The sequence below is a fragment of the Sceloporus occidentalis genome, unplaced genomic scaffold (genome assembly GCF_023333645.1).
Source record: "Sceloporus occidentalis isolate IW3139 unplaced genomic scaffold, rSceOcc1.0.p SCAF_320, whole genome shotgun sequence".
In the NCBI taxonomy this organism is placed as follows: Eukaryota; Metazoa; Chordata; class Lepidosauria; order Squamata; family Phrynosomatidae; genus Sceloporus; species Sceloporus occidentalis.
This window is the reverse complement of record NW_028317300.1, coordinates 39156-50692: the sequence shown is the minus strand read 5'-3', so window position 1 is coordinate 50692 and position 11537 is coordinate 39156. Positions and strand designations below refer to the sequence as shown.

The window sequence follows — 11537 nt, the reverse complement described above, 5'->3', positions numbered from 1 at the left end:
AATGCCGGCAGGTTATAAATGGATGTTCAAATGCTATGCCTGCAGGAGGTAAGACGAAATGTGAGTTTAACATCCCCCCAGTTTAAGTAACTCAAAACAAAAAAATAAGTTAACTACACAAAAGTAATTTATACAACAATACAATTCTCTCTTCTTTCTTCATTCGCATCTCCACAAGCATTCGCATCTCCGCCAAGGTGGTGGAGCTTCCAGTGACGTCCTCGGGGACAGGATGTTACCAGTAGCTCCATCATTTTGGCGGAAGTTCACAAATGGTTATCTTAAAGAAAAATGGTGGAGCTTTTGGTGACATCCTCTCCTCGGATCCTCCAAATAAGGGAGAAGACATCTCCGCCATGTTACCCTAAGATAACCCTGTGTGAACTTTCGGTGATCTCCTCTGCCCCGACCCTCTATCTTGGGAGGGGTGACGTTACTAGAAGCTCTGCCATTTTGGCCGAAGTTCACACAGGGTTTTATTAGGGTAACATGGCGGAGATTCCGGTAATCTCTTCTACCCCGACCCTCTAATTGGGGGAGACAACGTCACTGGAAGCTCTGCCATTCTGCAGAGATGCGGACAAAGAAAGAGGAGAAAAGGGAGAAAAGAGAAGAGTAAAGAACAAGATGATGCAAGACACGAAAGCAGAGCTGCGAGACACAGAAGTGGAAGTGGTTGGCAGAGAAGGTAGGGGTACATTCAGAGTAGGAGTGAAAGAGCCCCAAATTTCCAAGAAAAAAATCCGAGCTTTTTGCTTCGTTTTCGTGGGGGTTTGGCGTCGTTTTCACAAATTTGTTCAAATTAACAAAATTGGCTCCACTAACCTGGTGTCATACACACTCATGATAACATCATACACTGACACCTACACACACACACACATGCTAACACCCACACTAGACACTCACACTAACAGGACCACTCATACTAGCACACATCCAAACACTAACATAACCAGACACTAAACACTAAACATTAACACACATGCATAGACACTAATGTACTCTGACACTAACACACACATGCAGACACATACAAGCACAACCAGACATTCAACACTAACACACGCACAACCAGACACTCACACTAACGCACACATCCAGACGCTAACACTAACACACTTGCACTAACTCACGCACACAATAACATACCCATTTTGCAACAAGCTAATCAACCAGTCTTTTTCATATTTTTGCTCATTAGGAACCTAGTTGGGATACAAGAAAAAAAACATATACATTATGATTAATTTGACATAAGAAAGAGATCTTTATGGTGAAATTATGAAATGGCAACTGCAAGGTAAACTCTGATACAGCTTTTCATAGGAATGTTGAATAACAACCAACCTCACCGTAGAGAGTCCATAGATGGCCCAACAGCAGTCATGAGAGCCAAACAGCTGCCTTGCAACTTATAGCACCAAATAGGCAGTTGATAAACAATAATATCAAAAGATATACAGTACTAAAGCAAAAGTTGACGGTGAAAGAAACACGCACCACCTGACCTAAACACTTATGCACATTCAATAATCTGGTCACATTATTATTTATTATTAACACTGCCTTTTGCATAAAATCTAGTAAGCATCCATGAGAGTGAAAAGACTTGATCCTCTGGCCTTAATCCTAAATATGCTAAAAAGCTTTTTCAGAGCCTGAATTTCCCATACATAGTTATATACAATTCTCAATTTTAACAGATCATATTTGCCATAATCAAATATTCCAAGGTAATTACAATTATTTGACAGAACTGAGTTCTGTCCAAAGCTTTCTTTAGCTCAGAGAAAGAATGACATCAATGACGGCAATGATTTCTGCCATTTCCAACGTTTTTGGTAAGAAATTTTCATGAATGTACTATTTTCTCGTAACAATTTCACATCTAACAGATGTCTCCTTCTAGTCATTAACACCCAGTTGGTTTAGCACCCTGGTGTTAGCCAGATGATTGGAAAATTGATTTCACAATGTTATCAGATTCAAAATCAATATTTTATGGAATGTATCCCTTATAAATAAACTATTTAGTGAATTTCTCACTAGTCCTCCACAAAGCTAGATCATCACTAGATATTTCCACACTAGTATGTGCTTTAATATCTTTTTATTACAGCTGCTCCACGGTCACTTTTTACTTTGTATTGGTTGAGATATTAACTGAACTTTGTTCCAATACTGCCTGTTTCTACTTCAGATATTTGGTTTGTTTCTTAAGACCTCTTAGTACTAAGAAGTTGGTCTAATTCAAATTCCTATGTTGTTGGGTTCATCCCTCCAGTAGATGCTTTTGCTTTCTTTTCATTAATTTCTCAGCACTAAAATAAGTCTGTTTCCTGATTTATGGCAAGTCAGAATAAATGTGAAGGCTGATGTATATTAGCCTGTAGTTGTGGGAGGGGCTATGGTTATTTAACCAACGCCTCTCCCTTCCACAGCTACGTTACAGCTCCTAACGTTGCCCTCCCTTGCCCCCCCTTATTAATTTCCTTCCTTTTATTTCCTCTTTTCTCCTCTATCCTTTCTTTCATTTCTATTTACGGGGTGGCCCTCTATAGGCCTACCTGGTACGTCGGTCATGGCACACCTCAGACCGAATGGACCCTCTCTGGGTCTTTGGTTCTCCGTTCCACTAATCCTATTCGTTTGCCCCTCACACAACTGACAATTCTTTGGGCATGAGATTAGGATGGCAAATAGATGCACAAAAGACATTAAAAGGACCATAGCGTAATACCATACACCATAGCGGGCTTCTACGCTCCACAAACATGCACTTTATGCAGAGGTTTTGAGGTCTCGGGGGGGGGGGGGGCTATCAAAGGGAGAGAAAATGTAAAATATCAATAATTGCATAAAAAGCACAACATAATATTTGTCTTGTAAAAGCTTAATAAATGAAAACCCTCAGGACAGGTATATTAATTCATTTTGGGGTTTTTTCATACCTTATTTGCCCTGACTGTGTACAACTTACATGTAAAAGTAAAACAATGCGTTTATTTTATTTCATCCTAAATTATAGATTACCGGTATATAGATGAATATGGTTTCAAACGGAATTCCCGCTAGTGCTGAAAAATATATAATTTATTTGGCTACATAACCGAGAGAGAGAGAAAAACGTTGAAAATGCTGTTGCCCTCATATGTAAAATGCCTCCGTCCTTAATAGCCAAAATTAAAAGGAAAATAAGGAAAATGGGGTCCCTTCCTATGGAATTCGGCCCCCGGATACTAAATATATCAGTCTACATAACGCAGACGTTTTAGTGGGAGTTCTTCACTGCAGGAAAAGTTAAATTACCGGGAAACCTATTTTAGACAGTCACAGGACTCGGGTCCCGAAGAGACGTTGTTCTTTGCGCAAATGAATAAAGTGAACGAGTTAATAAAATGTAAATTTTTTTTTATATTCAACAATCTTTATTGTCACATACAAAAGCGGACAAATTCCCAGCGCGCATGCGTTTTCTTATAACAGGGATCCTCTGCGATTTTCCATATGAAGAAGCTGGGTGTTACCGGGCCGGTTGGCACGGCTGACAGGCTGACGAAGTCCAGTTGTTTAATTGTAGGAAGCGCAGCAGCGGGAGGTGAGTCTGAGGGCACCCTCTTTGGAGGGGTTGTCATGTAGTCAGAGTAATGGGGTCATGTGATCTGAGCTGTGCATGGTGTGACCAGGGCTGTGCATGGTGTGACCAGGGCTGTGCATGGTGTGACCAGGGCTGTGCATGGTGTGACCAGGGCTGTGTATAGTGTGACCAGGGCTGTGCGTGTGCAGGGGTGTATCATGACCGGGGCTGTGCGTGTGCAGGGGTGTATCATGACCTGGGCTGTGCGTGTGCAGGGGTGTATCCTGGGCTGGGCTGGGCTGGGCTGGGCTGTGCGTGTGCGGGGTTGTATCATGACCTGGTCTGTGCGTGTGCAGGGGTGTATCATGACCTGGGCTGTGCGTGTGCGAGGGGGTGTGGCGTGACTGGTGGTGTGACTTGGGCTGTGCGTGCGCGGGAGTGTATAGTGACTTGGGCTGTGCGCGCGCGGGGGTGTATCGTGACCTGGGCTGTGTGTACGCGGGGGTGTGGCGTGACCTGGGCTGTGTGTGCACGGGTGTGTATCGTGACCTGGGCTGTGCGTGCGCAGGGGTGGGGCATGAGGTGAGCTGTGCATGCTCGGGGGTGGGGCGTAAGGTGGGCTGTGCGTGCGCGGGGATGTGGCGTGAAGTGGATTGTGTGTGCGTGGGAGTGTATCGTGACCTGGGCTGTGCGTGCGCGGGGGTGTGGCGTGACCTGGGCTGTGCGTGCGCGGGGGGTGGGGCGTGACCTGGGCTGTGCGTGCGCGGGGGTGTGGCGTGACCTGGGCTGTGCGTGCTCGGGGGTGGGGCATGAGGTGGGCTGTGCGTGCTCGGGGGTGTATCGTGACCTGGGCTGTGCGTGCGCGGGGGTGGGGCATGAGGTGGGCTGTGCGTGCTTGGGGGTGTGGCGTGACCTGGGCTGTGCGTGCTTGGGGGTGTGGCGTGACCTGGACTGTGCGTGCTTGGGGGTGTGGTGTGACCTTGGCTGTGTGTGCGCGGGGGTGTATCGTGACCTGGGCTGTGTGTGCGCGGAGGTGTGGTGTGACCTGGGCTGTGTGTGCGCGCGGGGGTGTGGTGTGACCTGGGCTGTGTGTGCGTGGGGGTGTGGCGTGACCTGGGCTGTGTGTGCGCGGCGGGGTGGCGTGACCTGGGCTGTGTGTGCAGGGGTGTATCGTGACCTGGGCTGTGTGTACGTGGGGGTGTGGCGTGACCTGGGCTGTGTGTGCTCGGGGGTGGGGCGTGAGGTGGGCTGTGCGTGCGCTGGGGTGTATCGTGACCTGGGCTGTGTGTGCGCGGGGGTGGGGCATGAGGTGGGCATTGCATGCTCGGGGGTGTGGTGTGAGGTGGGCTGTGCGTGCGCGAGGGTGTATCGTGACCTGGGCTGTGGCGTGACCTGTGCCGTGCGTGCTCGGGGGTGTGGCGGGACCTGTGCCATGTGTGCTCGGGGGTGTGGCGGGACCTGTGCCATGCGTGCTCGGGGGTGTGGCGGGACCTGGGCTGTGCGTGCTCGGTGGTGTGGCGTGATCTGTGCCATGCGTGTTCGGGGGTGTGGCGTGACCTGTGCCGTGCGTGCTTGGGGGTGTGGCGTGACCTGTGCCGTGCATGCTCGGGGGTGTGGCGTGACCTGTGCCGTGCGTGCTCGGGGGTGTGGCGTGACCTGTGCCGTGCGTGCGTGCTTGGGGGTGTGGCGTGACCTGTGCCGTGCATGCTCGGGGGTGTGGCGTGACCTGTGCCGTGCGTGCTCGGGGGTGTGGCGTGACCTGTGCCGTGCGTGCTCGGGGGTGTGGCGTGACCTGGGCTGCTTGCGCGCGGGAGTGTATCGTGACCTGGGCTGTGTTTTCAGTATAGAGAAGCATATTCCTTATGCAGGGTTTCTTGGGTAATATTCCATTTTTCTGCAGCGTTCAGTTTACGGGAATGGTTTCAGGCTGCAGTTTTCTCTGTTTGATGTTCTGATGAGTTTTACATAAGTTTGCGGTGAAATTCTGCTGAAGTCGGCCTCAAGTGAATAAATATATTATTAATCACCTTTTTGATGGTAGTGCTTTTCTTATATATATCCGACCCGCATTGTCACGTCACATAATAAATCTCTTTCTCTGCTCCCTCTGTACTTTCGCTGCTTATATCTTCTCCAGGTGTCTCGGCCCAGTCATTCCTTAATTCTTTTAACCTTGCAAGCTCAGCTTTCAATCTGCAAGTCGCAACTCCAGGGGTAAGTGGAATTAAATTTCTACCATTTAATGACTGTTATCACGACATGCGGTGTCCGGACCACAGCAAGTCCTGCTTTGTAGCTTTCATTCCTGTAAAATGCATCTTGTAAGCAGTCAGTTACCCTAGCTTTAGTAAAAAAAAAAAAAGTTTTAGTATAACAGTTTATCTATGTGCAAGTACCAGAAGTGCTTTGAATAAAGCCAGGGAGGAGTTAAATGGACACTCCAGCTATCATATGCAGTTCAATGTACGCGGTAGCTGAGTTTTGTCACACAGAACACACAATACAATTTTCTTGGTGTCCTCTTGCAAATGCGTGGAAGGATTCTGCAAAATACCCCCATATCCGTTTGCCCCCTTCTCCCACCCAATAGCTGTTTGCGGTGTATGAGATGTGCTCTGCCAATCACATATCCTGACACGTGGTGCGCTTATTGCCAGTCAGCGGTTTAGGCGGCTACCCGGGCTGCTGGAGCGTCTGTGGAGTCACAGCGTATAGTTTTCTGACTTATACCGCATTAGCTCGATTATAAGATGACCCCCCCACAATTTGAATATTAATTTAGGAAAAAAAGAAAAAGCCTGAATATAAGAGTACCCTATAAGAAAAAAGTGTTACTAATAAATATTAATTCACATGTCAACTGTTTTTCATATTTAATAAACTATGATTGGGAAAAAAAATTTGTGTTTTTATTTCCTTTTATTTACCAACCTGCCCCCAGTTATGTACATCTGCCCCATGGCTTGCTACTCTACACCCCTATATGCCACTCTGCCTCCATGATATGCCTTTTAACCCCCATATGACACTCTGCCTACAGGATATCTCCCCATATGCCGCTCTGCTCCCCCCCCCCCCTCCCAACTTACCAATGCTTCCCCAGACTCGTTCCTCGTACTTCAGACTCCCTTGTGTCTTCCGGTGCTCAGTCATAGAAGCCCCCAGAGGACGTGCCGGCAGCAGCGGAGGTTACTAGCCGGCAGCAGCGGAGGTTACTAGAGTGGAGGTTCCAGGTCCCCTGCAGTGCTGCGGAGGTTCCAGGTCTCCTGCAGTGCTGCGGGGGATCTGGGTCTTAGTCTGATTATAAGACGGCTTCGAAGCATTTACTCTGAAAAAAGCCTTGTCTTATAATCGAGCAAATACGGCAACTCCTTTTTGGCGTGTTTAACATGAAAACAGGGCTGGAGTGATGCTATCGAAGAGGGAGATCTTAAACCCGTTTATTGTCTGTTGTGTCTTGTTGTTTCATCATGGGGGGAACTTTGCAAACTTGTTTTTTTCTCTCATAGGGAAAACCTCTGGATTTTGTGGGCATCAATGATACAGACTCAAGATGGTTTCAGGAATTCCATCTCAAACCCTACGCCAATCCTGCCAGAATAGAATCAATAGACGGTAATAATAATTTGCTCTCAAATCCTAAAATGTCATACTACATAATTATTCACTGATCTGGCATGAGTTTACTTTGCTGTTCGGAGGCTTCTAAGAGACAACACATGTCAAAGTGGTGGAATGAAATTATTAGGAAGGATAATTGTGCAAACCAGGTCTTGATGGTTATTCAATAAGGCGATCAGCGAGGAAAGTAATAGGCCCGCCGCTCCCCTGTGCATTCCCTGTACTGCATGTAGTCTATTTTATTGGGCAGGCTGTTTGATTTTTATTTCCAGATAAGAAAAGTTCTGATTTTCTTATCAATTCTTCAGGGTCTCGCTATCATGCTCTTTTGATACCGCATTGTCCTGGGGCGCTGACAGACTTGGCAAACAGTGGATATCTGGCCCGGATCCTGCAGCACTTCAAAACCGAGAAGAGTAAGTGGGACGGGTGTTTGATCTTTTTGGTAATCATTGGAAAGTACAGATACGTTGGTTTTATGTTTGAGGTTGAGTTCCTGCTGTGTTCTGTTATCATTTTTTATTTATTTTTCATCATGGTTCAGTATGATAAGAAGCCAGGGTGTTTGTCTAGTAGATTGGGCTAAAATAAAGGAGCTAGAACATATATACACATGGCTTACAAATTATCTGCTGGGTGTCTGCTGATTGTTGTTTTGTTGTAAGAACATATTGGTAACTTTAGCAGTACCTCAAAATTTGAATCTCAATGCTTTTTAGCATGCTTTGCCTTTTGCATGTGTATGTGTGAATTATATTATGTGTATATATATATACACCGTATTTGCTCGATTATAAGACGACCCCCCAAATCTGAATATTAATTTAGGAAAAAAGAAAAAGCCTGAATATAAGACGACCCTATAGGAAAAAAGTTTTACCAGTAAATTTTTTTTTTTTTTTAAATAAAAGCTATGATTAAGAAAAAAAATTTGGTTTTATTTCCTTCTATTTTCCAACCTGCCCCCCAGTTATGCACATCTGCCCCAGAAATGCCTTATACCCCCTATATGCCACTGTGCCCCATGATATGCCTTTTAACCCTCTAAATGCCACTGTGCCCCATGATATGCCTTTTAACCCTATATGCCACTGTGCCCCATGATATGCCTTTTGACCCCCTATGTGTCACTCTGCCTCCAGAAATGCCTTATACCCTTATATGGCACTCCGGCATTTAGAGGGTTAAAAGGCATATTATGGGGAAGAGTGGCATATAGGGAGGTTTAAGGCATTCAGGAGGCAGAGTGGCCTATAGAGGGTTAAAAAGGCATTTCTGAAGGCAGAGTGACATTAAGGGGGTTAAAAGGCATTTTACAGAGCACTCTGCTTCTAGAAATGCCTTATGCCCCCCATTTAACACTCCCCGCCCCCCCCCCCCAAACTTACCGGTGCTTCTGACTTCCCTGTCATGTAGCCGGGGCAGCGTGTAGATCCCACGCACTTACGCTGCAGCAGGAAGGAGGCGTGGCTAGCAGCGGGGTTGTCTACGTCCATCGCGCAGACCTTCCCCGACTGTCACAGATCAGAGTTCCAGATCTCTGATAGCTGGGGAAGGTCTGCGCAATGGACGTAGACAACCCCCGCTGCTAGCCACACCTCCTTCCTGCTACAGCGGAAGTTGTCTATGCGAATCGCGTAGACATCTACACGCTGCCCCAGCTACACACCGGGGACTCAGAAGTACCGGTAAGTGGGGCGGGGAGACAGGAGGATCCAGGTCCCCTGCAGCTGCAGGGGATCTGGATCTTAGTCGTCTCATAGTCAGACCTATTTGAGGTCTGATTATAAAGATGACCCCGATTATAAGACGAGGGGTATTTTTCAGAGCATTTGCTCTGAAAAAAACCTCGTCTTATAATTGAGCGAATACGGTATATATAATAACACATGTAAGGAACAATACAATATACAGAAATTACAGTTTCTTTTTTTGTTTGCTAATGCTTCCCTTTTATTATATGTCATTAATGCCTCTTCCATTTGCACAGAACCCATTTGTGCGGTTGGCCATGGAGTGACAGCTTTGTGCTGTGCCACCAATGAAGACAAATCGTGGGCATTTCAAGACTACAGCCTTACTGGGGTGAGTGGTAAGAAACATGGTTGGTGTCTGAACTCCAGTGTAAGGTGCTCTGTTTTGTATTTTATGCTTTATAACGTGCCAGTGAACGGGATGATTCACAGGCTCACCCAGCTCTATTTCAGAGTGACATTTCAAGGAATCTCTTTTTTTTTAAAAATTTGTCGTAGCCTTCTGTATATGAACTAGTTCGTCAGCCTGAATATTCCAGCTTGCCACTGATTCTGGAAGACTTTGCAAAGGATTCTGGGGCAACATTTAGTGGTAAGTGTCAGCATAGTAAATCTGTAAAATTTACAAGCCTTCAGTTTAATATATTTTGGTCAATCTAGTAAATGTAAAAAAAATGCTATCATGCTGGGATTGTGTGGTCACAGCCCCCCCGCCAAAAAAAATTGTGTGGTCACAGCCCACATTAAAAGTGGTAGAAAAGGGTTGGCGTGCGTGTGGAAATATGTATTTTTTAACTAGGGTTTGTGTTTTTAGCATCATAACTGAATGAGTTCTGTACTGTAACCTTCATGGGCTGCATTTGCAATCCGTGTATAAATGCAGCCACGTTAAGGCTGTGCCAGATAAAGGGTACAGCACGCATCTTCAATGAAAACTGTAATTAATTCCAGCATAAAGCAGGCAAAGTGCCAGTCCTCACGAACCTCTATGAATACATGAGCTGCTAATGTGATGGAATTAAGTCCATTTCCATTGAAGTGGTGTGCTGTCATTTTCTAGCGTATATATATTATACTGGTACAAGCAGAGTCCTGGGATTACTTGCAGCATTATATGAATGTTGGCTATTATATACATTTAATTTTCCTGACAACAGAGCATCATGGGGGTTCTAGTTCAAAGTTCACTATAATTTGACTATTTTTGCCTTACATTTTATCCTTATAAGTAGCAATTATGGGCTTCTCATTTACAAGAAGGGAATATTGCCTTTGCTGTATTTTATCAGTGAAGACTGCCGCTTTATAATGTATTCATATGAGTTGGCATTCTTAAGTATAGGTTTAAGCAATTTCAATTTACACCAGATTTCCTAATTTTGTAATTCTGTGTTCAGCCAGCGAGCCGGACGCTATCCATGTTGTACTTGACAGACATCTGATCACAGGACAGAACGAGAACTCAACAGTGGCTGCTGTGCAGAACCTCATCTTACTCGGCAATGGGAGGTCAGTGTCTGCTGTGTGGCCTCTGTCAATGTTACTGGGGGATAAAATATATCCTGAGGATGCAGGTTCCAACAGCAAATGTTAAGTTGCTTGCACCAACACTGTGTTATGGATAGAGGAAAGGTATGGAAACAAACCAGAGCGAAGAAGAGAGTCCCGTAGATTTTTGCTGTGAGGATGGATTTTTCTTGTGGTGTGTTCTCTTTTCTCTTCTTTGAGCTAAAAAATCAACACAAGCATGATCCGCCGTAGAGAGGGGAGAGAAAGTAGGACCATCCAGTGAGTCATTGGAAAGTGCTTTTTGCAGCAAATTGATTAAGGCCCCTGTTGTGCACATTCCTAGTACCTACTCGTACTATACTAAACACGGATTATGAGCAACACCATTAATTATGGGAGTTAAAACAGGGTGCAGTCTAGAGTACATACAATACTCTACATACAAAAGTGTATATCAGTGGATAGGAATGGCTGCAGCAAAGTAAAATGATGGTGTTGGTGCACAGTTGTTGTAACAAAGGTAGGATGTGGGATGCAGATTTTCAGCATTGGGTCAAAGTACTAGAGCATATGACTGCACCTGGGGATGAGTATAAAATCAGTGACTTTAATGTTTGTTTTTTTTTGTGCGAAGGAAGTAAAGCCTCGATCCATATGGCCAAGTCCGGGTCGTCTGAGGACTGGTGGCAAGAAGGGAGAGCACAGGAGATTTCTGATCCAACATCTGTCCCTCCAAGCCAAGTACTACGACGGCCATAAGAATACGTTCATACAACCAGGTTGAGAAGGACAGAAACCAATTTTGTTTTATCTCATTCTTTTTGCAACCTTGCAACCTTTCCTTTGTATATAAATAAATGTGATACATTTTTGTTATTTTGCTGTCTTTGTATAGAAAACATGCATTTTGTTTTCATGTGTCTTTTTGGTTTTTTTCATGGAAGTATTTTGTAAATCATTAATAGCCACACAGTTCGAACCCCAACCTAATTTTTAACCATCTCTGGCAAACGTTACAATAAATGACAACACAACAGTTAAAGTATAAAGTATAAAGCCAGTTCTTAGGCGTA

At 45.3% G+C, this 11537-nt stretch overlaps 1 protein-coding gene across 1 annotated transcript; it reads left to right on the top strand.

Annotated features, from left to right (window-relative positions):
• The first annotated feature begins 489 nt into the window (after positions 1 to 489).
• Positions 490 to 10841, top strand: LOC149274805 (glutamine amidotransferase-like class 1 domain-containing protein 1). Its single transcript, XM_089505237.1, has 9 exons — positions 490 to 504; positions 3490 to 3601; positions 5718 to 5794; positions 7090 to 7195; positions 7510 to 7617; positions 9192 to 9286; positions 9454 to 9547; positions 10353 to 10464; positions 10808 to 10841. The coding sequence occupies exons 1-9, from the start codon at positions 490 to 492 to the stop codon at positions 10839 to 10841; spliced, it is 753 nt and encodes a 250-aa protein (XP_089361363.1).
• The last annotated feature ends 696 nt before the right edge of the window (positions 10842 to 11537 follow it).